Below are 27,768 nucleotides of genomic sequence, written 5' to 3' on the forward strand. Positions count from 1 at the left end.
GCTCAATTTTATGTGGCAGCCTGGTTGGGAGGGAGCTTGGAGGAGAATGGATACATGTGTATGTACAGCTGAGTCACTTTGCTGTGCACCTGAAAATATCACAACATTGTTAATCAGCTATACTCCAATATAAAATAAAGTTAAAAAAAATCAAAACATTAGGTTGATACATGTCATTGGGATTTCTTAAAGAATTGATTTTGCCTAATTTTTTCCAATATATTTTATTTTATTTATTTTTATAATTTTATTTATTTATTTATTTATTTTATTGGCTGTGTTGGGTCTCCTTTTGCTGTGCGCAGGCTTTCTTTAGTTGCGGCGAGTAGGGGCTACTCTTCGTTTTGGTGCGCGGGCTACTCGTTGCCATGGCTTCTCTTGTTGCGGAGCACAGGCTCTAGGCGCGTGGGCTTCAGTAGTTGCAGCACATGGGCTCAATAGTTGTGGCGCATGGGCTTAGTTGCTCTGAGGCATGTGGGATCTTCCCGGACCAGGGATCGAACTCGTGTCCCCGTGTCCCCTGCATTGGCAGGTGGATTCTTAACCACTGTGCCACCTAGGAAGCCCTCCAATATATTTTAAATCAATTAATTTATTTGCTTATCTAGCTCTTATTTAACTTATTATTTTTTTTACAAAGCTTCCTTTTCCACTAACAGAAACAATTTAGTTCCTGATACCAGTGATCTTCCTGCGAGGAGACTGAAGCACAGACCTTTCCAAATCAGACCAACATGTTCTAGGACAGCATCTTTATGGGAACAAAGCAAACCTCACTTTATGTCATAAGTGGGACATAAAGATTTTCCAGAAACCAGAAAATATGTATTCAATATCTAAGAACACAGGAAAATGTACCACATGCCAGGTTACTAGATTGACTTTCATAGAAGGGAATATCCTTATTCTTTCTCTTAAATTACCCAAGAATCCACATGACCAAAACCCAATTTCCATGGACATCTCAGAATGGAGGGATGATGCCAAGACAATTGGAGATGAAATTCTAGAATGTAGGCTGAAGATAATAAATAAAGCTTCGCAGTTACCGGTCTACTTAATTCTTTTTATTCTTACACACTTTAAACCATGGATTATTCTTTTTAATTTTTTGACTTCAAAGGCACATTTGAAAGCTGTGAAATTACCTACTTAGGTTTGCCTGACTATGTAAGTTCTTCTGGCTAGAATAAGACAAATGCACAATAATTGCTTTTCCTCCCTCCTTTTCCGCAAATAGGTGGGGAGAGCTGTTATCAGAGTTCTTAGAGTTTATAGAGCCTTCTTATGATTTTCCTTGACTTCAGTAAAAAACAGATTCGGAAGCATGTAGTTACAAAAGGAAAGAGAGAGCTGGAAAAAGCTGGTAAACGACATCTATTAATACTTGTTGCTCGGAGCTCTGTTTGGTGTCATTGGTCTGAAGAGGTCAGCACCTTCTCTTAAGCAAACAAATTCAGTTGTTAAAATCCAGCAAGTATCCTAGAATGTGTTTACTGTACGCTTAACACTTAAGTCACAGGTACTAAAAATGTTTCTAATTTTTTCTGTTTATAATAAAGTTATAAGTTTAATGAAAGCCACAATTATTATTTGAATGGTTTAAAATGAACTAGCCAATAAATAAAATAAGTAAAATTCACTTGAAAAAATAAAATAAAATAAAATGAACTAGCCATATTGATTCAGTCATATTTGTCAAATACTCGTTACTCTCTCACCTCAAATTTATACTATGTAAAATTTGAACAAGTAGACAAGAGATTTACCATTATATGTCACATATATGGATATTTTATTTTAAATATAGGCATGTGAGTGTGCAATATGAAGAATATATTTGTAAATAAATCAGCAACCTGTTTTTCATATTTGAAATTTTCATTTTGAGTTTATTTAAATTCTTTACCGGTCTTTTTTGGTTAGTTGTTTAATTGAAATCAAGTTTCATATAAATTAAGGTACCTTAGTTTTGATTTGTACTTTCATATAATTGTTAAGTTTTTAAAATTATTATAGAATGATGATACATCTTTTCAGAGGTAACCCACCTATAATCTAATTTTGTTCTCTTTTAGGAGATAAACACCCCAATAAAATATAAGGTCAAGACATTTTGACTTGAAATATTTAACCCAGCCAACTAATTTAGACTCTGGCATTCAGAATATGCTTTTGCTTTTAGGAAATATTAAAGCATTTCCAGTCTTGCTATTCAGAATAAATCCTATCCAGGTCATCTATCTGGGACTCTAAAACTTTGAGATGTATTAAAGTCTCAGAAATTATTATGAAGAACAGACCTTTGAACACAAAACAAAGGTGTTCAACAAACGGAAAGTGTTAAATGTTCCTTGTATTCAGTGTAATGTAAATGCATGTTTTATGGGTTGGAATCAAACCTGAATTCAGAAGGCTCATCTCGGCGGAGCACTGGTCACATCCATTCATCCCTAAAGCTGGAGTCAACACCGTTCCAAATCTCCTCGTGATTCAGAAGTCATACCAGGCCTTTAAAGGTTTAATCCACTACGAATAATATCAGTTTTTGCTAAGCAATTAAAAGTATTTTTATGATGGGAAATCTCATTCATTTACAAAAATAGAAAGAAGAGTATAATAAACCCCATGTACCCATCACCCAGCCGCAGCAATTAACAACAAAAGGTCACTCATGTTCCATTCGTATTTCTACCCACCTCCCCTCACAGCTCGGTTAATTCGAAGCAAATCCCAATATCATATTATTTCATCCATAAGTACTTTGACATGAGTCTCTAAAAGATAAAGATCCTTTTGGAAAAACATTCAATAATATTATCATACCTAAAAAATTAACAGTAATCCCCTTATATAAATGTTCAGTCACAGTTCAAATACTCCCGATTGTATCACATTAAAAAAAAATAACAGCTATATTAGAACCGGAAGTTAAAAAGCTCTATACGTTGCATTCGTATGAAGAATCTCAAATCTCTTTAACCTATAGGTTCCCCCGCCTCTTTGATTTTCATGCAATTTACACATTTTCTTATAGAAATATAAAAGTAGGGAGTCATTTGAAATGTATTAATCACTTGAGCTGGAAAACAGCGCTTCTTAAACTTGAATGTGCATATAAATTCCTGCTTAAAATAGAGATTCTGGGGTGGCACCTGAGACGCGACACTTCTAACAGCCTCCCAGGTGATCTGTATGTTGCTCGTCTGGGGACCACACTTCGAAGAGCAAGCCTATGGAGTTCCACATGGTAAATGTTGCTGATTTTGCTGTTTACATCCCTGAGGTGTTTCTCTGTTTCCTGTTAATTGATATCTAGAGGTTTGACTGAATTCCAGGTCAACTATTTTGGCAAGAATTCTTCATAGGTACTGCTGCATATTTTCTATGGCTTCACACCAGGAGGACGTCATGGCTGGTTGTCCTACGTTTTGTGATGTTAAATATTTAGGGCAGTCAGCCTGATCTTTCCACTACAGAGAGCCTAGTAGTAGTTTCAGCAGCTGTTGACATCATCATCATCCAGATGAATAATTCTCAATGCTGGCTGCACATTAGAATCACCTGGAGAGATTTTAAAAGACACTGATGCCGGAGTCCTTTTCCAGATCAATTATATCAGAACCTTTGGGGTGGTGCCCAGGCTGTGTGTGTGTGTGTGTGTGTGTGTGTGCAGAAAAGTCTTAATCTCACTCTTTTGATTTTCAGGAATCCTTAAGCACGGCAGGGAAGCCCAAGATTTACTACTTCAATGGAAGTGGAAGAATGGAAACCGTTTGGCGGCTCTTGGCCACAGCAGGAGTAGAGGTAAGATGCTGGAGTTATTTAATTTACTTTCATGTCATGGATGAGGAAGATGGGGTATATATGTATATAATGGAATATTACTGAGCCATAAGAAAAAATGAAATTTTGCCATTTGCAGCAATGTGAATGGACCTGGAGGGCATTATGCTTCGTGAAATGTCAGACAGAGAAAAACAAACACTGTATGATGCCACTTATATGTGCAATCTAAAAACTACAGCAAACCAGTGAATATAGCAAAAAAGGAGCAGACTCATAGATGTAGAGAGAAAACTAGTGGTTACCCGTGGGGAGGGGGGCAATATAGGGGTGGGAGAAAAGGAGGTACAAACTACTGGGTGTAAGATAGGCTCAAGGATATATTGCACAACATGGGGACTATAGCCAATATTTTGTAATAACTGTAAATGGAAAGTAATCTTTAAAATTTATATTAAAAATTAAATGCAAAAAAATTTAATAAAAAAAAAGCTCAGCCAAAAAAAAGTGACTTTCATCTTGGGAGGTCACTGAGCACTTACTTAGGGGGCAGTTGTGGAAAACTATATGATACCCAAATGAAAAGCTGTTTTTACCACTTGTTCTTTACATGTTGATCTGTGAATGAATTAGTTCCTTTAAATAAGTGCTCAAATAATGTGGTAACTGGTTGTTGATACTGAGCTCATCCAAGGTGGTGCGAACAACGATTATAAAAGGAAGGAGGGAGGGAGGGAGGGAGGGAGGGAAGGACTCATTCCAGCTCACAGTTCTTTTCATTTCATTCTTGTCAGCCAAGTATTGTGTTTGTTTAACTACATTTGTCTCAAGAATATGAAAAAACAGGTAACAGGGCACTAAATACTGTTGAGTATAAAAACATTTTTTTTTTAACTTGAACTTGTCATTTCTTCTGCTGACCTAATTTTTTCAAAACAGTGAAAGGTCCATTCTGAGCTACATGAAGCTCTTCTTGGGTCTTCTGATTCCTCACAGTTTTTATACTCAGCGTTGGCACCATCGGAGCTGGCCAGAGTCAGGAGAAAGTCCGACAGTCAATATTCACCTTCTGTACCCGAATTTCCCTTTTGATGTGAGTCACAGCAAATTTTCAAAAGCTGACATCATGCTCTAGCATATACAACTTTGCCAGAATGGCTGTGCTTTGTTCATCTTTGGAGGCCCTGCAGTCATACAGCAAGCATATGATAAAACTGAGGAAAACACATCATTCTTGTAAAAAAATTCTGCTGGAAAACTTTTCTGTGTGATCTGGCAAAACTCAACCTAAATCTACCAGGAAATGCTTCAGATGGTATCTACTCAGGAATGCTGATGTATCCCATGCCATTTCATGGCCTCACCCCAACTGTGAGCCCCTGGGCCTCACAGCTGCCCTCTCCCCTCTTCCCCAGGGGCCCCCAGGGCCTGACAAGGTAACAATGCCCTTGTTGGAGTTTGAGACTGTGCCCCACTCTCCGAGCTTCTGGAGCCTGGCCAAACCAGACAGTAAAAAGTTAGCCTGCAGTTCCTGACATGAGAAATTTTAGGAGAAATTGAAATCATGAACATATGCTTTTTTTTTTTTTTTTTTTTCAAATCACACTTCATAAAAGTCACAAGTAAGCTTTAAATTTAGAGGAAAATGCTTTGGGGGGAGTTTTGTCTTATGTTTTGGTCATGCCTATCTGTATTCTCATGTTTGTTGTTAACTCTGGAATATGGCTTCTTCCTATAAAAAGTACTTAAATACAAATTAGACATTTGCTAAGATGTGAATATTTACAACGTAGTGGGCTTGGAGAGAAGGGATTCCAGCCCTGGTTCTTCCACCCTTTAGCTGAGGGACTTAGGCAAGTCGCTGAACCTCTCTGGGCTTCCCAAGCATCAGATGAAGGCTTAGAGAAGAAGAGCACCAAGGTGATCAGGTCAGCTCTTGCCTTTTTTTTTTTTTTTTTTTTTTTTTGCTGGTGAAAATATGTGAGAGATAAAGAAAGGGATCCCCACCACCAACTCTCTGAACCAAGAAAGTTTTTTGGACAGAGAGTAAGAGGAGGTGGAGAGACATCCTTAATACTGGGCATCACTGAGCAGATCCAGAGATAACTCATTTGGGTTTTTTTTGTTTGTTTTTTCTTTTAAATTTTATTGAAATATAGTTGATTTACAATGTTGTGTTAGTTTCAGCTGTATAACAAAGTGATTCAGTTATCTATCTTTTTAAAGATTCTTTTCTATTATAGGTTATTACAAGATATTGAGTATAGTTCCCTGTGCTATATAGTAGGTCTTGTTGGTTATCTATTTTATATACAGTAATGTGAGAGATAACTTATTTTGTAAAAACGAAGAGCAGAGGGAGAAAAGAAGAGATGCCCCCTACACACTCCACCCTCACACAAGGATTCTTTTTAAATGTAAAGTGTTCAGTTTCTACCTCCTGAATGCCATGTTTCTATTCATTAAGACATATTCACAATTAAAAGTGCCCATTTACTAAACACCTGCTCAATCTGAGAGAAAAAGCCAGTAAGGAGGACAAATATTTTTAGCTTATCCATATTTTCTAATTTTTCTACGAGTCCGTATAACTTGTGCAATAATATTGAAAATATTTTGTAAATGAATAAGGGGAAGACAGATTTTTTTTTCATCTTTGTATCTGTCTTCTTTGTCTTCTGAAAATGGCAGGATTCCCTGGAAACAGAGGTGTTTCTTGCTCTTGGTTTTAAGAATTGTAATTAATGTTGGTCTTCACAGTTTAGGAGTGAGGATGATTTGATGCCTTGGTGGTATAACATTATTTAACATAAAGTATTCAGGAATGATGACCAGGGAACCATATATCAGTATATTTTCCTAATATTTTTATTATTCCAAATTGTAAACATTTGAACTTTTAATTATTTTTTTGTTGTTATAAAAGGGGTAGAATAGAATCTTTGGGAAAAATACTATTTTCCAATTATGTGTTGGTTTTTCCATCTCCAATCATGGCAGGAAACAATACAGAAAAATTCATTGTGTTTAAATTTTACACAAAAATTGTACTATGCAAAATGCAAACATTCAACTTGTGTTATTTTAATGAGAACGTATCCAGAAGTTGATTGGTAACAGTCTGACAAAAAAACTGGATGAATTGGGAGATTGGGATTGTCATATATACATTACTAATAAGAAAAAAAATCAAATTGTACACTTTAAATACATGCTGTTTATTGTATGTCAATTATATCGCAATAAAATTTCTTAAAAAAAATAAAACTGGAAACCAAGTTAAAAAAAAATCTTGAAAGCAGCAAGAAATAAATGACACTGATTCATGTTTCCTTAAGTGAGGCAACAGAGGGTCTTTTGAGTTCACAGTTCTATTGTTAGATTGTTACCAAGTAATTTCTGAAATTTGCTGCAATTTAATTCCTCTGTGTCTAAGCCCCTTGGGTTTAAAAAGAGGATTGAAAATGGAATGATCAAACAAACATCTGTGTGTTCTTGAACAGTGGAAACGTGGGACAAGAAAATCCACATGAAAGTGGTGAGGAAAAAAAATAATAATGGTCAATTACTGAACCAGGCACAAGAGCTAGTCTTACTTGATCTGATCTCATTTAACCATCATGACAACACCAGGGCTAGGGGTTAGCTTCATTTTCACACATTAAGGAACTGACATGAGAAGGGAGTCAGTAACTTGTCCACACTAATTAAAGGGAGAACCTGCATTCAAACTGTGGCCCCCTAAAGTTAGATCTGCAAACAATAGGGATACATATTCCTGGATCGATTAAATTCAGTAAACCCTTTGCTTTGGTTTTATAGAAAAAACTTCCTTAATTTCATGGGACCCAGAAAAAGACAGCACGGGTTTAACAACTACTTGAAATGTTGGTTGAACTGATGCTTAGCCCCCTTCTAGTTAACTCTTTTTCTATGATATCACCAGTAATGACAACAATAAAAATAGCAACAAGTTCTTATATTCTTTCTTTCGTTCTCTAGTTTGAAGAAGAACTTTTTGAAACACATCAAGAATTTGAGAAATTAATCCAAGTGAGATAAAAGGCTTGTTACTCATATTGTATTAGACGAAGGATGAGACAATCTCTCCATTACGATGGACACACACACACACACACACACACACACACACTAAATAAGAGCAGTGCAAATGATGTAGACAGTATCTTTCAATGCCTCTACATAAGGAAGGCAGCACTGGGATCTTGCACTTCACCTGTGAGAGGTTCAACTCAGAGACGCCCACCTCCAAGCCTCTCAGTTGGAAGGATTCCAGCCCCATTCCTTTGTTTCGTCCACCCTAAGGATATCTATTCTGCAGGTGCCACCTTCAGAATACCATGCTGTTCCTGTGCTGCCTTTCAGTTCTCCAGGACCTAGTCGCTTCTTTACAGTAAATAAGAATATTAAAATATTTATATAAATATATAGAAAATATTCTTTATATTAAAGTCCTCTGCTACAGTAACTAGTGTGGTTCTGTCTCCCAGATGGGCTCTGACTGCTGTAATTAGGGCATAGAGAAGCCTGGTGGCAAGAGCAGAAAAGCCATGATGCTCTTGCATGAATCTAGTCCTGAGAAACGGAGACAGGCCAGGAAAACTAATTCAACTTAAGGTCATTAAGTGGAAAAAGTGCAGGGCCTGCCTTATTGTTACCCTCCTAAGGCAAAGAGGGAGACAGAGAAGGAGAGAGAGAGAGAAAAGAAGAAGGAAAAGGGGGAGGAGAAAGAGAGGGAGGAGGAAGAAGAGGGGAAGAGGAAGAACTGGTGGGGGCGGGGGGGGCGGGAAGAGAAGGAGAAGAAAGAAGGGGAATGGGGAGAGTTATCCATTCTTTTCAATTCAACCATTTTCCTCTCTAGTTAGGGGTTTGGGGGGTGGGGTGGTGTTAATGCAAAGTTTCCTTGAAAGATTGAAAAAGTAAGCCCAAAGCAAAGAGCTGTCACTCAAACGGGATCTCTGGGATTCTGATGGGGAGCAGGGAGAGAGAGGGGACTCACCTATGGAGGGGACTGGAGGCGCATTTCCAGGCGGGCCCTGATTCCAGGCTGAGGTTAACCATTGTTCTCATACAAGCAAAGAGGAGTTGTGGAAGGTTTTGAGCAGAGCCTTATGACCCCAGGAAAACCCCCAGGCAGTGCATGGGGGCAGATGCGGAGGGCCCAGTGAGCATAGTATGGTGGTACTGCAGGGTGGCCACAGAAATGGAGAGAACGTGAAGAGAAAGGGGGTTCTTGGCCAGAAAGAAAGCTTTTGTATACACATTTTTTGGATCTCCCAGAGTCCTCCACGTCACATCTTGCAATCTACACATTTGTTTAGGAATGAATGCATATGTATTGCTCCTTTTAGATTAGTCTCTAAAATATTTTAATATTTGATTACATAGTCCCATTTTATACCACCTTTAAAGAAAATGTAGTTACTGCTATCAGGGACAGTAAATGTGCCAGCTTTCCTCTGCATATTTTAAGGTCCAACTCTGATGTATGAGTGAGTGCCCACAGTGGAAACTGATGGAATGAATTTTGGTAGAAACCAGAGCCATCCTAAGATACATTGCTGCAAAATACGACTTGTATGGAAGGAGCCTAAAGGAACAAGCCTGGTACACCAGTCACTTCTTACTGAGAACAAAATTTTTAAGAAAAGAAAAATGAACCTTTAGGCTTGTTAGCAGTCATATGTAATTCTTGATAGAGTAACAGAAAATTCTTGTCTTGTTTTCTAACTTTCTTATGGAAAAATCTAACACATATCAAAGGAGAGAGAATAGTATAATAAACCCTATAGACACAACATTTACTTTCAACAGTTATCAACTCATGACCAGTTACACAGTTTCTTTCATTTTCGGCTTCTACATTTAAGGTTGAATCATTAGCTCTCTTGCACAAAGCAAGGACAAAAACTAGTAAAGGAATCTGCTGCTTTCCTGTGAATCTGCATTTGCTTCCACTAGGTGGGAGTAGCACACACAGTAAATCACAAGAACGGACTCAATTTGGGTTGGAGGGAGGTGGGGGGTGTCCAACCTATGACACTGATTCTGGACGTGGCCTTTGAGAACCACCTCATTAGTCTCTAGTCTAACCACCCCACCCAGCCTCCCAGACGTTCGTGAATTCCCTCGTGCACACACCTTTCCTTCTGCGATGGACACACCTAGATGCAAACTGGCAAAATAGCCTGGTCTTACCTGGAGTTTAAAACAGCAACCCTCCCTAAATTGTAAATTATTATACAGAATTAGAAAACTATTCCTTGGTAAAAAAAACAACAAATAATCCGTTTTAACTAACTGAGGTGTGTTTTAAGTAAATTTCTTATTGTTTTATTTCAAAAATGCACTCATTTTCTATTAGTTAGCCTTAAATTTTTTAATGCAGTAAAATTTTTAAAATAGATCTTGTATTTTTATGGGCAGTAGACCTAAATAAACATTTCTCCAAAGAAGACATACAGATGGCCAACAAACACATGAAAAGATGCTCAACATCACTAATCATTAGAGAAATGCATGTCAAAGCCACAATGAGGTATCACCTCACACCTGTCAGAATGGCCATCAACACAAAATCTAGAAACAATAAGTGTTGGAGAGGGTGTGGAGAAAAGAGAACTCTCCTGCACTGTTGGTGGGAATGTAAGTTAGTACAGCCACTATGGAAAACAGTTTGCAGGTTCCTTAAAAAACTAAGAATAGAACTACCATATGATCCAGTAATCCCACTACTGGGCATATACCCAGAGAAAACCATCATCCAAAAAGAAACATGCACCATAATGTTCATTGCAGCACTATTAAAATAGCCAGGACATGGAAGCAACCTAAATGCTCATCAACAGATGAATGGATAAAGATGTGGCACATATATACAATGGAATATTACTCAGCCATAAAAGGAATGAAATGGAGCTATATGTAATGAGGTGGATAGACTTAGAGACTGTCATACAGAGTGAAGTAAGCCAGAAAGAGAAAAACAAATACTGTATGCTAACTCATATACGGAATCTAAAAAAATGGTACTGATGAACCCAGTGACAGGGCAAGAATAAGGATGCAGATGCAGAGAATGGACTGGAGAATATGGGGTTTGAGGGGGTGGGTGCGAAGGGGAAGCTGGGACGAAGTGAGAGAGTAGCACAGTCATATATACACTACCAACTGTAAAATAGATAGCTAGTGGGAAGTTGCTGTATAACAAAGGGAGATCAATTTGATGATGGGTGATGCCTTAGAGGGCCAGGACAGGGAGGGTAGGAGGGAGTTGTGGGAGGGAAGGGATATGGGGATATACGTATAAATACAGCTGATTCACTTTGGTGTACCTCAAAACCTGGTACAAGAGTATAAAGCAATTATATTCCAATAAAGAGCTAAAAACAAAAACAAAAAAAACAGATCTTGTATTTTTAAATCTCAGTGTAAGCTTTCTCTTGCTTTCTAGTAGAATCTAGCTGCCAAACTTCTGCTGGTTGCATCCTTGCAGTGCAGTTTAACATATTCCTCTGTTTCTGTATTTTCTATAAATGGGTCGTTGGATTTAAAGATTTTATCAGACTCAAGTTCCAGTGGTTTTTGCAAGACTGCTTGCTTCACAGGTGTTGGTGCCTCCTCCGATTAAGAAGCACAAAATGTCTGCTTCTCTGTCCTTTACGATCTCTGTAGCCATTGATGTTCAGGGCAATTATTCCTTCTGTAATCATTATCTAGAATACTTCTATAAAGAAAAATGTCCCTTCATCTACTATCTGATTACCTGGAGTGCAATTTCCTTTAGGACAGTGTAGACCTCTGTTTGCCAATTTTCCAAATAATAAGTTGGCTCACCAGCATCCTCTAACATTGACCAGTTAATTGTTATTGATTTAGTATCACTGTGGACTCATTCAATTAAACACCTATGATGTGTTTCCATTCACTTCAGTTGTTCTTCTTCTTTATGCTCAAATTGTCCTACCTTTGGCCAGTGGGAGCCACGCGGCTCCTGGGGATTTTGACATTACCCGAGTGGTGTCTGATAGCTTCCTCATTACCTGGTGTAATGGGATGATCCAGATTCATCCCATGCATCTCCTGCTCTGGACCTGGACTCAGCCATTTCTCTAAGGAGCTGTGGTTCCTTTTAATGCAAAACGGTTTTTAAGGACGTATTTCACAGAACTATTTCTAAATTGAAAATGGATACTCTTCTTATGCCTTCACTGATATACCATTATGGTAAAACCTCACATGTGTTAGATACTGTGTATTTTAAAACTCTTTCAATGACATAATCCCAACTGCTCTGAACGCTATTCTTCTGGTTACGTACTGCTGCAGACACTCTCTCCTGGTCCTGTGAGGGGGTGGGATCAGCTGGGAGGCATTCCCAGAGAGTCTCTTGTGCAGTTCTTCGCTGATATGATTGGCACCCAGGGCAGGAGAGCTGGGCCTGGCCAGGTATCTCCCTCTCTCTGCATGACCTCCTCGTGTGGCTAGCTTGGGCTTCGTCATAGCATGAGGTTCTCAGTGAGGTCAGACTTCTGTCGTGGTGGCTGGCTTCCCTCAGAGCAAATGCAGAAAAGGACCAGGTGGAAGCTGTAAGGCTTCTTATGACCTCACCTTGGAAGCTCAGAATATTACCGCCCCACATTCTACTGGTCAACCAAATTCCCAAGGCCCACTCGGGTTCAACAGGAGAATGAGACTTACTCTCAATGGCAGGAGTGGCAAAGAATTTAAGGCCACCTTCAAGACACCCACTGCTGTTCTAGGTTAAAGCTAGAGGAACTAAGGTTCAAAAAGGTTAAGAGGCTCATCTTGGACGAGGACAGAGGTTTTCCAATGGCAGAGCAGTGGTCTATTCACTATGCCACGGTGTTGTGTCAAACATAATACCCATCTTTCTGTTCATTCTGGCACAGAGATGCGGGTGGTGGCAAGTGGGAACTTGTGGAGTGAGTTTTGTGCCTTATTACATTGAGAAGTTTGAGCACCTTCAGATGAAGATGTTGGCAGTATAGCTCTGTTACCTCTGGTTTAATCCATCCTTTCTGGGTTGAGTAACATTGGTTCTCTTTGGATGATTTAGTACATCTATTTAAATATGTTTATCATGAGCAACCATTTTATAGCCTACTCACGTGGTTATTTGATACTTGTGTATTTGACATGGATTACAGGTACTCTAACTTCCCAGATTGTACTCTTCCCTTAATTACATTTAGTGAGTTTTCAGTTCCCTCGGTCCCAGATGGAAGGTGGGTCAACTGTGAATATCTTATAACTCAGGCTTTCTCCATAGCATTCTTTCAAAAGTATTTAAAGATAATATATTCCTTTGTCATTAACATATAATTTAAGAGATCTTTGTCTTATAACTGTACCAATATTGACCATGGAATGGATGTTTAACACCACTATTCCCAATGACTGAAGTTGGATACTATGTAGTACAGAGATTTCGCTCATGGCTAAAAACAGTAACAGTAACATCACCACTGACAGCAGTGCTAATCATATTGAGGGCTCACCTCTACTCAGTGCTCACTATGTGCCAAGCACTGAGCCATGCATTTCACATGCACGATCCCATCTAATCTTCAGGATAACTCCATGAAAGATGTGCAACTCTTATCCCCATTTTACAGGTGAGGCAACCGGAGCCTAAAGACGCAAAGTAACTCATGTCATGCAACTAAAAACACTGAAGCCTGCACTCACATCTCTCATTCCTGACCCCACGCCCAAGTATCATAATTTCACAGAGCTTTAGGGCTAGAATATTCCTTAGTGACCTCCTACTCCAATTATTTATTTCATGTTCAGTTGATTTTGAATCAAAGAGACCCATAAATCAGAGCCCTATTAGAGGAAAATGCTTGTAAAAATGAGGTGTGGGTCCCGGTGAGAATGAGCTGCACCCCTGAGGATCCTGCCCTGGGATGGTGCGGGGAGAGCGTACGGTCCCAGACCTAGAGGAGCCACAATCCAGGCTTCCGTGCTCAAATATAAAGGCTTGCAGAGCAGATACAGGAGATGAGATGAAGATGAAAGCACACAAGATTCAGCTATTTCCAGGGTTTGGCATCCTTGGGAGGATTTAAGCTCTCCTGTCTCTTTCAGATGAACACACTGAAGCCCTCAGAGAGGTGGGACTTATTCGAACTCACACAGCCAGCTGGTGGCAGAGATCAGGAACCAAGTCTCTGAACTTCTAAGGGACTTTCTGCTAAATCACACTGACTTTAACTTGTATGTCCCTAAATCCTCTACCTTCTCCTTCCCTACTATCACACAGGCACTAAGAGACCACGGGCAAGATTTTCTGGGGGACAAGCGGCTGAGCTGGGCTGATGTCCAGCACCTGGAAGTCACCTTCATGGCTGAAGAGTACAGACCCAGTGTCCTCTTGGGCTCCGCTCTGCTACAGGTACTGCTCCCCAAACAGCTCCCAAGAAAGCAGGGAAGAGGGATTTGTATCACTCACTTAACCATCCCTTCAGTTGTTGATTATCCTTAAGAACTTTCTAACTTCTTTATGCCCAGACCTTTGCTAGGGGCACAAAGATGCCTTCCAGGAACACGCCTAGTGGGGGAGACAAGCACAGAGACAGATAACCTCAGCATAATGGAATAAATGAAAAAGTAAAATGATTTATGGGAAAGCAGAGGAGAGTCACCTGGGCCAGGCTTCTGGCAGGAGTTCAATCTCAAAGGCTTTGCCTGGAATGTAGCAGACCCTCAATACCTCTAGATAAGGTGAGGGGACAATGCTCACGATAATCCCATCTTTTCACTAAAGTTATTCTGAGCGTAATGAATAGAATATTATATAATCATGAGAAATGTCAAAAATATATGTAACAGTGGCTCCATCTGCGGAGCCACTATGTAACAAAGCCGTAACGACAGACTATGCTCTATTCACGGCAAGCCTGTGCCAGCACTGAATGCACATTATTCCGTTTACTTTATTCCATCCTCAAAGTAGATAGAAAATGAGACTCAGAGGGGTTGACTAACTTTCCCTAGGCCACACAGTTAGTAGCTCACAGTGCTGGAACTCACACCTGTCTGATTCCACAGCCTGAGCTCAGAAACACGCTGCTATACTGGTGGATTCTTCTACGACATTTTAACTAAAAATTTTTTTAAGACTTTTTTTGATGTGGACCATTTTTAAAGTCTTTATTGAATTTGTTACAATACTGCTTCTGTTTTATGTTTTGTTTTTTTGGCAGCAATGCATGTGGGATCGTAACTCCTCGACCAAGGATCGAACCCGCACTCCCTGCCTTGGAAGGTGAAGTCTTAACCACTGGACCACCAGGGAAGCCCTTGCTTTATAATCCTTTTAAAACATGCTGACTTAAAATAGCTGTCATCCAAGTTATCATAATTCTGCAGCCCAATGTTCCACTTCCCATTACAAGCATGTGTTAGTATTGTTAAATTTAGTCTGGCCCATTTTTATACAATGTAGTCTGTTATATATATTTTGACATTTTTCATGATTATATAATATTCTATTTATTGCACTCAGAATAACGTTAGTTAAAATCATGAACTAAATATTCAACAGCTGAGAAATGTCTACATAAATGAGGATACATCCATCAATAGAATTTTATGCAGCCACTTAAAGTTATGCTTTCGAAGATTACATAACATAAAAAATGCTTATGACATAAGAAAAATGAGAACTTCTATTCATTAGTTATGCATCAGGATGCTCTGGAATATTTGCTTTTATAAATAATGTTGCAACAACATCTTCATAGACATGAATTCTTCTGCATTTAGGATTATATCATTAGGATACAATCTTAAAAATGGGATCACTTGGTTAGAGCCTATAAACATTTTTGTGTTCCTTGAGAAATAGGGCTGCCTTGCTTTCTACAAGGCTGGAATCACTTTGCAGGACCACACAACGTATGAAAATTCCATTTTAACCCCCACCTCCACCAGCAACGAGAAAGATACATTATAAACACTTTTTCTCATACAGAAAGATGTGCCTCGTTTACATTTTATTTTGCCATATTCTCTTCTCGTGGATAGTATACATTTGCACTTTAGGAATTCAAGGCCAGAATCAGCTACATTCCCACAATTAACAAATTTCCTCAGCCTGAAAGCCAGAGGAAACCTCCACTAGATGAAGACCCCACAGAGACCGTGAAGAACATATTCAAATTTGAACGTGGCATGTTTCTTAAAAACAGGGGCACTATAATAGCTGAGTATCAGCAAATAAACAGGTCTAAAGAACTCAGGAAATATTTCACTTTACATTTGTAGCACCACCCACAAAGACAATATAAGGCCATTTTAATAAAGTAATAAAAAGCATAAGGAAATAAACTACCTAATACTTATCTGTACATCAGAAAACTTTCTCTGTTTTTCATAAAATAGGAAAACACCAAGTAATCAGAATCATCCAAATTAGAATTCTTCTGCATCCTACTTATTGCAAAAGAGTAAAATCCTAAGTAATCCAGTGGATATTAAGGATTTCTTTAAAAAAACAAAAACAAAAAAACCACCACCAACCATACATCAACCATCACCCCCTTCCACCTCCTTTTGAAAAGGCCAGGACACAGCATAGCTTCAAACTAGCTTGTTACACTTCCAATCACTAGAGTATTTCACAGACAGAGTATATGTTTCTATGGTCAATTTTCCATTTAGTTTCTACCTCAGTATCAGAATCACAGTCTGAGTACAAGGTTGTCCATTCAAACCTGGAGGCCTTTCTCCATCATCTTTGACGGTCAGCATGTGCGTGGAGCACCCCAATAACCACCGCCTTCCCAGTCTTGCCTGTGGAACCAGTTCTCTGGCACCATTAGGATTGGCGGGATTCTGTTTTTTAAAGTAGGATATTTTTAAAGTATATCAAAGGATTCTGTCTGGGTTTCCTACTTGGTTAAACTACTAGGCTTTCTTTTCTTTCTTCCCTTTACAGAATGGTCACTGAAAGTTTAACAACCTCCCTGAAGGTCAGTTGGGAAAGGTAGCCAAACACAACCTATCATCTCTGCTGTCATCAGTTGGGACCTTACCCACCACTTCATATAAAGAAAGGTCTGAATCTTGACACCACTGTGCAAAGCCAACAAGACCAAAACCGCAGACTTTTAGAGCTTTAAGGAGTCTTGGTTGATCACTTAGTCCAAATCCCTCCTCAAGGATGAGAAACTGAGTCCCAGAGTGGGGACTTGACCTTCCAAAGGCCACACAGCAGTCAGTGGGAGAACTGGGCTGACTCAGGCCTACAGGTAAGTGCCCTGGATGTGAACAGTCGTAACCATGCCTAAAAGTGAAGTGGTGACTTGGGACAAAATCACTTTTGTTTCAGAATTATTACTGCTTCAGAGAGAGAGAAAATGTCTGCTCCTGAGGAAATCTCTGGCTTAAATAACTCTCCTTCCCAATCTCTTGCATTAATACTTGAACACTTAAATGTTAAAGATGATATGAGTATAAAGAGAAGGCACCAAAATGAGAGAAACAGGTTTAAAAACAGAATGTCTTTTATTTGAATACTGAATACATTCTGTTAGTACAGAGTGTGCTGAGGATGAAGTTGTTTTTTTGTTTTTTGTTTTTTTTTGGCACACGGGCTTAGTTGCTCCGTGGCATGTGGGATCTTCCTGGAGCAGGGATCGAACCTGTGTCCCCTGCATTGGCAGGCGGATTCTTAACCACTGCGCCACCTAGGAAGCCCGAGGATGAAGTTTTTTAAAGAAAAAAAAAACAACAAAAAAACAAAACACTGGGAGCGATACAATTAAAATGGAAAAAAAATAATTTTGAATATAACACAAATGATAAATAGATACGTTAGCATTCTGTGAAGCCCACTTAGGGCGTTCCATCATCTGGTAACTTGTAGTTTAATTTAAACTTATCTCAGACATGAGTATTTCAAACTGTCCAAAAAAAAAAATCTATAAAACATGACAGAGCAAATCAAAGGGTATAGCACAATTTATTAAATATCTTTAATGAAAGCAGTACCTGACAATTAGAAAACAGTTAAACTATTTGTTTAAAAAAAAAAAAAAGGGTCCCTTACAAGATGTCTGTGAACTTAGGGTAGCTAGTGTCATGTCACAAGAAATTTGACTTGCCAATTTAATTTATATTGGTTTGAATAAGAATGCATGTGGGAACGGAATCAAGATGGCGGAGTAGGAGGACGTGCGCTCACTCCCTCTTGCAAGAGCACCAGAATTACAACTAACTGCTGAACAACCATCGACAGAAAGACACTGGAACTCACCAAAAAAAACCATCACACATCCAGAGACAAAGGAGAAGCCGCAATGAGATGGTAGGAGGGGCGCAATCACGTTAAAATTAAATCCCATAAATGCTGGGTGGGTGACTCACAAGCTGGAGAACAGTTATACTGCAGAAGTCCACCCACTAAAGTGAGGGTTCTGAGCCCCACATCAGGCTTCCCAACCTGGGAGTCCAGCAACGGGAGGAGGAATCCCCAGAGAATCAGACTTTGAAAGCCAGTGGGATTTGATTGCAGGACCTCCACAGGACTGGGGAAAACGGAGACTCCACTCTTGGAGGGCACACAAAAAAGTGTGCTCACCAGGACCCAGGGGGAAGGACCAGTGACCCCATAGGAGACTGAACCAGACCTACCTGCTGGTGTTGGAGGGTTGCCTGCAGAGGTGGGGGGCAGCTGTGGCTCACCGAGGAGACAGGGGCACTGGCAGCAGGGGTTCTGAGAAGTGCTCATTGGCGTGAGCCCTCCCAGAGACTGCCATTAGCCCCACCAAAGAGCCTGTAAGCTCCAGTGCTAGGTAGCCTCATGCCAAATGACCAGCAGGGTGGGAACACAGCCCCACCCATTGGCAAACAAGCAGATTAAAGTGTCACTGAGCTCCACCCACCCAGCCCAACCCACCATCAGTCGCTCCCATCAGGAAGCACCCACGAGCCTCCTAGACAGCTTCCTCCACAAGAAGGCAGACAGCAGAATCAAGCAGTATCAGCAGTATTTCATCTTGTGGAACTGAAAATCACAGCCACAGAAAGACACAGAAAAATGAAAAGGCAAAAGACTTTGTACCAGATGAAGGGACAAGATAAAACACCAGAAAAACAACTAAATGAAGAGGAGATAGGCACTCTTCCAGAAAAAGAATTCAGAATAATGATGGTGAAGATGATCCAGGACTTAAAAAAAAAACAAACCCTCAAACTAGTGTCCATATTAGAGGTGACAATATTTCTTTTGTAGTTTCTTACATAAAATAAGACTGCGTTGAACATCCCATATTGGAATTTATCTTTCCAACACTAAGAGTAGGCTCTGCCCATTAAAGCAGAATGACTCGAACTTGGTTTTCAGTTCCTCTGGATTCTCAGAGCAGCAGTAAGACAAGTCTCAGGATCATCATGAGGCTGGAATAAAATAAAAGACAGGCAAGGGGTGGGTGACTCAGGAGGTGTGAGATAGAAGGGTCCTGCGTTCACCTAACCAGTGTGGTACAAAACCCTGGCTTCCAGGGTCCTGCCCTGCTTCTACTCCCCGGGGCAGGGGTGATCTCCCCATCCCTGTACTTGAACTTCCCAGCCATGACTAATTAGCCACTTAATAACGTTCACTGAATGAAGGAGAAAAATCAGAACTCACTGTTCTGAAAATCTGGAATGAACCTTCATAAAAGAAAGGTTCGGGAAAAAACACAAGACTTTCAAAAGCTAGTAATGGCAAGCAACTTGAAAAACTAATCAAGGGGAGATCTGGGGATATCATTATTACAATCTCAGCTTCTTTCCACGTTTGGGGTCCTGTCTTCTTGGCCTATAAACCCTACTTCTGACACTCTCCACCACCAAGTATCATTATTAGAACAGGGCTATCATTAGAAAGCAGTCCTTTTATAATCACACTTTCATTCCCAAATCATAAACATTATACCCAGCCACACTAGGAAATTCTATTGAAAAGTAGAAAGGAGAAAACTACCCATTGCGTTACCACCAAGAGATTACTAATAATTTGAAGTATTTCCTTGCTATCTTGTTTTTCTATACACAGATTTTTTTAAACATTGAGATCACACACTATATTTGTTTGTTTATTCTATTTTCATTTCCTATTATGTTATTAATATTTTCTAATGTCACTAAACAGTTATTGAAAACATGACACGTAATACTTGCTCAACATTCCATTAACTGGACAAAACACTTATTAACCATTTCCTTGCTGGTGAATTTTTAAGCTGTTTCTAATTTTTCAGTTCATCATGTTTTCCTCTAGAAATAAAGGTACAATAAACATCAGTCTTTGTATACATCTCATTATTTCTTTGGAATAAATTCCAAAAAGTGAAACCGTAGAAAGAAAATGAACATGTTGATAGCTGTCAACATGTAAAGCCAACTTCCAGGAAGAATTTAAAATGTTACGTACAAATTTTTCACTTGGTAATGTGCTCAAACCCGTGGACAGAATTACTGGGATCAAATTAAGAGGAATCTGAAGCTCCCTATTTACCTTTTTAAAAAATATTAAGTTTTCTCCTTAAAAACTCAAAATAACTTCGACAGACTGTCACTCAGTCCAACTCTTTAAGAGAGATTATCAGATTTTAATGAATATATTTACTGTCTCAGATGGGTAAATCCTGAGAAAAAATGAGGCTGAATTTAGTTCTTTATTCTGAAAAAGGTAAGTGTGTACACGTGATCAGATACTACAGCAACACTAAGTTTATTTGATAAAAACGTTCACGTGCCTATAAATGTCAACAATTGATTGGAAGATATTTTAAGGTTTTAAAGTCCTGCTGATTGTAATAAAAATTACTTTGACCTTTCAAGTTAAAACTGACTTTTGCCAAAAATTCAGCACTTCAAAATGTTGGCAGAGGAAAATATAGATCAAAATAGGTTTTTCTTACCTTAAACCGGCAACCAGCCCGGCTGGCATGATTTTCTTGGATCTCTTGAACCTCACCCCCATTATGGTGGCCAGAAAGAAAGCTGTAACTAAAAACCAAACCAGTGCGTGAACCAGAGTTTCAAACGTGTTATCAGTGCTTGCTTGTGAAAAAAAGGGATTTCATTTCAGCTTTCTAATACAACTATCATGTATTGGTACTGAGTTGCTATTTTCTTGAAGAGATAAAGTGCTCTATTAAAACACTTTATAAACTAGCTCATCAAAAAGGTTTACTGAGCACGTTAAAATCCATTCCTGAAATATCTTCAACAGAAAAGGTCTTTTTCTAACATAAATTTCTATTTATAGGACACTCCTGGGAAGGCCAGGACTGTGTCTTATTCAAGGTGCCTGAGGAACACTAGGCAGTATGCCTGCACCCACAGGAGACAGCCAATAATTGTTTAGTTAGCTGAAGAGAAGGAAAAGAATCAGTTTCTAAAGTAAATCTTTAAAGTAAGACCTGATTAATAAAATGACACTAGGAAAAGGCTGACTTTTTATTTTGTAGCATTCCGTTTTGGAAATCTGATGCCTGGAGAGTAAATAACAACAGCCTAATAACAATATTAAATTCAGAAGCATCATGCCAGCCTTTTAGAAGCTGAACCAATATGATGAGACAAGCAGTATGTAAGAGACAAGGGCATCGATGTCACAATTTAAGAGCAATTTTCAAGGAAAAATCACTTGCTGATATAAAAAACATGATTGACAACAAACATACATGAACTATTTAAGTGCATATGAATAAAAAGCCCTATATATGTGTGTATGTGTGTATACATATATCTTGCTGATATTTTTACTTTCTGACAAAATTTCATTATTAAAAATAGCCCTTGCTCCTATTTAAAATAAGTATGGAAAAAAAATCCCACTTAATCTCTTTCTCTCCCTCAAATAAAGAACTGGTACAATTTGTCTTCCTTTGTATTTTCTTCCACATCCACCAAGGCACTTTGAATAATCATCAAATTAAACAGAGACCACTTCCTTAGCGTAGTTTTCCAGACCTTCTCCGTATTTGTCTTTCAACCCAGACAGAAGAAAGCCAAGCATCCTGGGGCTTTAAACACACACACAGGTTTTTCTCCTACTATAAGCCCAAGAAGGGAAGAAGCTAAAAGAGTCAGCCTTGCTCTTCTAGGTTAAATCTTAAGGCAAAGTGGGATCTAAAAGCTGATTGTGATTTAAATAAAATAATGCAAGGCTGTCTCTTTTTAGACATTCTCACAGTAACACAAACTAGGCTAATATGCATTTAGGAGCGTTAGCAGAAAATCCAGACATAATTCCTCACTTTTTCTAATTTTATTTTTTTAGTAACAAGTTTTATAGAAACATTCTTCTGAGTTGGAAGGCCTGGCAGCAACATCATTGTTTTTGATCGGGTCTCTGTAGAAAGGAACAAGAACGGTGTTCTGTCTCGAAGCATGCGTGTGCCCGCCTGCCATCTGACCAGTATTTTCTAGTACACCTTGGCTAGGTATCAGAAAACTACCCCCAAGCTTTGATTCTCCATGACTGGGAAAAACGCCTACTCACACAGTGACAGTTTTACATCTCGCTTGTCATTGGAGACACGGTAAGCTCCATAGCCAGCCAAAAATCCAACAAAAAGACCAGCAATCAAAGACAGAACACCACCTGGAGAAAAAAAGTAACGCGCTCAGAGAGAGAATCGCCAAACGAAAGGCAAGCCCTCATTACTTCACATGTGGAAAAAAGCATTTCTTCTTGGGCACTGTAATGGGACAAAGCCAAATTAGGTATCAGCTATCTCTGGAGGGTTTCTAAGAAATGACTGTTCCATGCTGATATCTAAGTAATCTTCCTTCGCAACACACAATGTCAACATAATTCAGTTTTTTGACACTATGGGTATGTAAACCAAAAAACTCATTCGATAATAAATGAGTAACCCTGAGGAGGTTAAGTCAATTAATTATGCAATTGATACTAACAGATGAAGGGAGACCCAGATGCCTAGGCTCTGGAATGACAGGTTCTGAACCCCTCAGAACCCCCCCTTCTGAGAATCCCTTCCACCACCTGCTGGTTCTCAGTAGCTTCTTGTCCTACTTATAGACCCTCAGACGATCCTATCACAACCACCAACCTCCCACCAGGTCCCTTTGATGAAAAATCTGGTTTGGGCTCACCTCTCCGCTTATATCCCAAAATGCTTCCGAATGTCACCAGAGCTGCATAACCAAAACCAATCAGGTCCATTGGCAAGGTTCAAGTCTAAAGCAAGGCGAAAGGGACATATTTTACAAGATAAAAAGACTCTGTGGGACCAAATGTGTATAAAAATGATGTGCACTTCACAGAATTACAGAAATCAAGTTCTCTAATCTACTAAGAAAAGGGCAGCTAAATCTTCACCTCTCCCAACACTCAGCCGCTGTCCCCCCACCGTCATCACTCTCAGGCGCACTCAGGGTGACACCTGAGGCTGATTCTCCTTTCTTATCTTCAAGACCTGCTGTTCCCTCAGCTGTGTACCCCCCACCACGTCCCCAGGAGGACTTCCATCCGGTTAGTGGGTCTCCTCAGGGGGCTGTGACCCTGCCCGTCTCCACTCTGCACTCCCGTGCCTGGAATGTTCCCCCTCTCCACCACCTCCATCCCCAGCTGCCCTCTACGCCCCATCTCCCTCTGAACCTGCTCCCCTTCTCAGCACCCCCCAAACTCCCTGACCACTCCCGCCTGCACCATCCACTTGGCCTGGAGCTTCTGCTCTTCTTCCTCTGAATTCCCTGACCTCAGTGGCTCCACCTTATAATTCTTTCTTTCGTATTTGCACGGATATTTATTCCGCCCCACCCCCCCCACGCCAAGAACAGGAAAGAGGTAATGCAGACATTTGCTTGTTGATTCAACCAAAGATTCCCTTTCTTTTTTCTTTCTTCTTTTTTTTTATTTCATTTTTTTTTTGGTGATGCCACGCGGCATGCGGGATCTTAGTTCCCCAACCAGGGATCAAATCTGTGTCCCCTGCATTGGTGCATGGAGTCTTAACCACTGGACCGCCAGTGAAGTCCCCAAAGATTCCCTTTCAACATGTGCTTTGCAATACCTTTGTTGTGAGACAGCTCTCCTGTGGTGGCAGAGACACCCACGCTTTGTCCACGGTAAACCATTAAAGGATGCAATGCAGCCCTGGCACGAAGTTAACTGAGTGACCGTGATATCCTACAGGCATCACAGCAGCAGCTGAAACATCCAGGGGTGGGAAATTCTAAGAAGCTCCACTGAAATCCTGCCCGGGATTCTCCAAGATGCAGGAGAAAGTGTGCTGGCTACATGCTGGACACACGCGTTCTGGTCACTAGTGGCTGCTGGGCTCTGGACCATGCCCCATTTCTAACGCCAACTCCCCCAAAACAAGGGGAATAGATGAGATAAGCTCTAAAGTTCTTGCAGCTTTTTAAATTCTAAGGTTCCTGGTGGTGACTTCACATCTTCACTTTTTTACATCTCTATTTCCTCCCTGGAGAAAATAATCATCTTTGTATCCATGAGAAATGGTGTATGAGAATTCTTTGTACTTTCACAATTTTCTCACTGCTTGCCATTTACCTGGTCTTTAATTCTCTGTAACCGCTGGTAACAAACTGACCCAGAAAAATGGAAAGGGGTCTTGAGCTGATCTCAGAGAGTAAACTAGCACTTATTGCGAGGAAGGGTCTGGGGGAGGGAGCCTGAGGCACAGAAGGAGGTGATGGCGCTGAAAAGAAGGCAGCAATGGAAAATCCTCAATGTCTGTGGGATGAAGAATTAAAACAGTATAGTTGTTGATGCTCGAGAAGCGGTCCAGTGGGATTGAACATATAGGAAGGAAGGACCTGTGTTCAAAAACCATTTGTTGACTGAATGATGGATAAACAAATGTTTCTGAGAATTACCACATGCCACACACCACTCTAAGGCCTTATACGTATCAACTCAATTATCACCACAACCCTAGAAGGTAGGTACTATCATTATTATTCCCATTTTCCAGATGAGGCAACTGAAGCACAGAGAAGGCAAGCAGCGGCTGAGAGGTCACACAGCAGAACCAAGATTTCAGACTCAGAGAAGTCTCATTCCTAACTAGTAGTACCTCTGAAAACTGAGTTAGCTGCCAAAAGAGTGAATGTGTAAGTGAGCCTAAGGTTCTTCAGAGTTTTGAATTCTGGGTTAAGCACTTCTGCTTGGCCTCATAGCTTAGCTGCACTGCCTTCCACATGGTGACCTACTATCTTCAGCTCTACAAGCACCTCATGTCCAGTCCTACTTCCTGTCTTTCTCAAAGAGCTCATCATATTCCACAATGTATGCTTGGCTTCACCAGCATGTGACATTAGGCATGTTCTTTAATCTCTGTACCTCAGTTTCTCCACCTGTAAAATAGGGATAATAAAGATACCTACTTCACAGAGTTGTTGTGGTGACAAAATGAGTTAATGCTGTAAGGCAATCAGAACTGCATCTGCCACACAATGAACACCCAACAAATATCAGCTGCTCAAACAGCAATTCTTCTCTCTCATCCATTTTTCTTCTCTTTCTTATACCCATTTTTAAGCTTGAGGTGAACAAGGGCAATACTATTTAAGCACGGGGAGAAATCAACTGAGGTAAGGTAGATTAATGACCCAGGCATTCACAGACTCAAACCATTATATTACAGCCTGCACTTATAGCCAATTCCATCAACGACTTTTTCTTGGGCGTCTTCTGTGTGCAGGCAGCAGGAAGCGATGGAAAGCCCCGCTGATGGACACGGCCCTGGTCTGCCAGAATTTCCAGTGCAGCACCGTGGAGGCAGCAGCTGCATGAGGGAGCCCTCTGGAGGAGAGGCGGGGCACCACAACCAGTAGCTGCAACTACTGAGGTCTGAAGTCTGAAGAAAAATTCCTCTGGGAAGCAGGGACCCAGCTGGGGCCTTGGGGAGTGCAGGAGTAAACCAAGGAAGGAGGGTGGCAAGGAAGGGTGTGTCCTAGGCAGAAGGGAGACCCATGCAAAGGCCTGGTGGCATGAGAAAGCACGGCAGCATGGTTTCAAAACGGAGAGAAGTGCAAGGGGTGTGGAAAGGGGGGTGGGGGCTGGTGAGCAAGGGCTAGACCACCCCTGGAAGCCCTGGAAAGGGAGTCTGGTAAAGATAAACTGGGAGGCAGTAAGCCACGCAAGAGATGGTGGTGGCCTGGCCTGGAGAAATGAGGGTGGAGCAAGGTGGACAGATCTGAGAGGTCAGAAGATTGAATTAACAAGTCTGGGTATGGGGAGGGAGAGGGAGGGATGTCTCTGGCTTGGACCACTAGGGGAGAGGAGAGCCTTGATGCTGTTTCCTGAGACAGGGAGCAATGGAACAGCAGCAGGTGTGTGGTGGCGGTAGAGGGAGCGGCCAGGAATGATGGGGCCTGAGTGAAACATATTCAGTCTAGGACACCTAACACACAGTCAGGAAACACCCTTTCGTACAGATGTGAAGCTTATGAGAGAGGTCACTCATCATCAGGTAATAATTTAGGGACTTAATTTTCTCCTTAAGTCAATCACCTGGTGTGAAAGCCTGATTCTTCTCCCTCCTCTGACCCTCTCTTGGGGCCCCATCCCTTCTACCTGTATAGAGTTACTTCTGTTCAACTTCTCTATCCTCTGGGCCAGTCAAGCTCCTTGAGGACTAAGCTCAGGTTCAATTCATCTTGTCTTCCTCACAGCACCAAGCTTAGTGCCGAGCACGTAGGCAGGTGCTTAGTAAAAACGTGCTGGGTGAGTAAGTGAACCAAAGGAATAACTTCTTCATTAAGACATTCTGTAACTGACCTACCCTCGGTATAGCTCTACTGCCAGGAAAAAAACACTTCATCTCCTTAGTGAACTGAGTGTTGTTTTAAGGAGGCAAGACACATCTATTTTCAATCCTTGTAAGAGGTTTCTGTGCTTACAGCGAAAATTCAAACAAAAGGCAATCAGCCCTGGTGCTCTTTTTCCATGGCAGGGCAGTATGACCTGCTCAGAATCACACAGGAAAGCCAGAGGCTACCTCAACAAGGGGAGGGATGGAGGTGGGGACGAGGCGCGCAACGCGTCACGTGCTCCCATCGCAAACAGGATGCCCAGCCCTTGGAAAGGCCAGAAAGCATCTCGGTGCAATGCAGCAGAATGATTTACTGCACAACGCACAAAACCAGGTGAAGGGGCCCTGCCTTGCCCCTAGCCCTCCAAAATCTGGGGAACCCACTAAGAGATTTTCCGTAAGCTATTATATAAAAAGCATTTCCACACGTTCAGTATCAATAATTACCTACCTTTGAACTCCTTGGGGTTCGAAAGACACATTTTCTAGTGAAGTCTGGGTGGTGCTGGGAAGCTTTAAAACCTTGCCAAGCATTCCTGCGATGGTCCAAGAGCCCCACCCTCTTCCCCACCTCTCCCTAGCTCCAGGAAGGAAGGAGGGAGGACAGGTGGGAGACTCAGGGCCGCGGAAGGAAGAAATTCGGGGAATTCCAGGAGGAGAGAAGCGATCCCCAGGAGAACAGACTCCACCCCCTGCAAAATCCTCCCAAGGTTCTCTTTTCGTTATATGCCTATTTCTGCACCGTTGCATGAAAATTACGGGCAGGAAGGTCTCAAATTGCGAGATGTACAGCTCACCTGCAGCCCCAAGCTCTCCCCGCGGCTGAAAAGAGAAGAGTCGGGAGCTAGCTGCGGGAAAACTTGAACCTGGAGTCGGGAAGCTGATCCCGCCGCCAGTGCTTTCCGACTCTGCGCGATACCTCTCAGCACTGGGCGGGGCCCCTGATTTCCGGAGGCACCGCCCCCCGTCCCCCCGCGTGCGCATGCGCCGCACCGGGTCCTCGGCCGCTCAGGCCCGCCCCACCCATGCCCGCCGGGTGCCTGGGAGGTTAGTCGGCTGTACCACGTGCAGCGCCCTCATTGTAGCATCACAGGAGGCGGCCACACCTGGTCCCTCGCTCCGGACCCGG

The 27,768-nt window shown here is 41.1% G+C and overlaps 1 protein-coding gene across 3 annotated transcripts; it reads right to left on the reverse strand.

Moving 5' to 3' along the window:
- Positions 1–17,799: 17,799 nt before the first annotated feature.
- TMEM14A (transmembrane protein 14A) lies at positions 17,800–27,582 on the reverse strand. 3 transcript variants are annotated; one of them, XM_057699433.1, is made up of 6 exons: positions 27,437–27,559; positions 23,871–24,007; positions 22,951–23,035; positions 22,334–22,435; positions 20,745–20,832; positions 17,800–19,236 (listed from the first exon to the last, which is right to left on the reverse strand). In XM_057699433.1, exons 3-6 carry the CDS (start codon positions 23,018–23,020, stop codon positions 19,197–19,199), a joined length of 300 nt encoding a protein of 99 aa, XP_057555416.1. In that variant the 5' UTR covers positions 23,021–23,035; positions 23,871–24,007; positions 27,437–27,559; the 3' UTR covers positions 17,800–19,196. The 3 variants fall into 3 exon arrangements, with proteins under 3 accessions (XP_057555416.1, XP_057555415.1, XP_057555417.1); XM_057699432.1 differs by lacking the exon at positions 23,871–24,007 and having other exon boundaries at positions 27,437–27,582; XM_057699434.1 differs by lacking the exons at positions 23,871–24,007; positions 27,437–27,559 and adding an exon at positions 27,091–27,417.
- Positions 27,583–27,768: the final 186 nt, after the last annotated feature.

This window comes from Hippopotamus amphibius, chromosome 11, assembly GCF_030028045.1.
Source record: "Hippopotamus amphibius kiboko isolate mHipAmp2 chromosome 11, mHipAmp2.hap2, whole genome shotgun sequence".
NCBI lineage: Eukaryota > Metazoa > Chordata > Mammalia > Artiodactyla > Hippopotamidae > Hippopotamus > Hippopotamus amphibius.

What these genes read in the sequence shown, in the direction of transcription:
- TMEM14A (XM_057699432.1), bottom strand. Translation starts at nt 23,020, where the DNA reads ATGGACCTGATTGGTTTTGGTTATGCAGCTCTGGTGACATTCGGAAGC. An exon ending in TTTGGGATATAAGCGGAGAG is followed by an intron (nt 22,436 to 22,950) that starts GTGAGCCCAAAC and finishes TTTTTTCTCCAG; the next exon opens with GTGGTGTTCTGTCTTTGATT. An exon ending in GGGCTGGTTGCCGGTTTAAG is followed by an intron (nt 19,237 to 20,744) that starts GTAAGAAAAACC and finishes ATTTTATTCCAG; the next exon opens with CCTCATGATGATCCTGAGAC.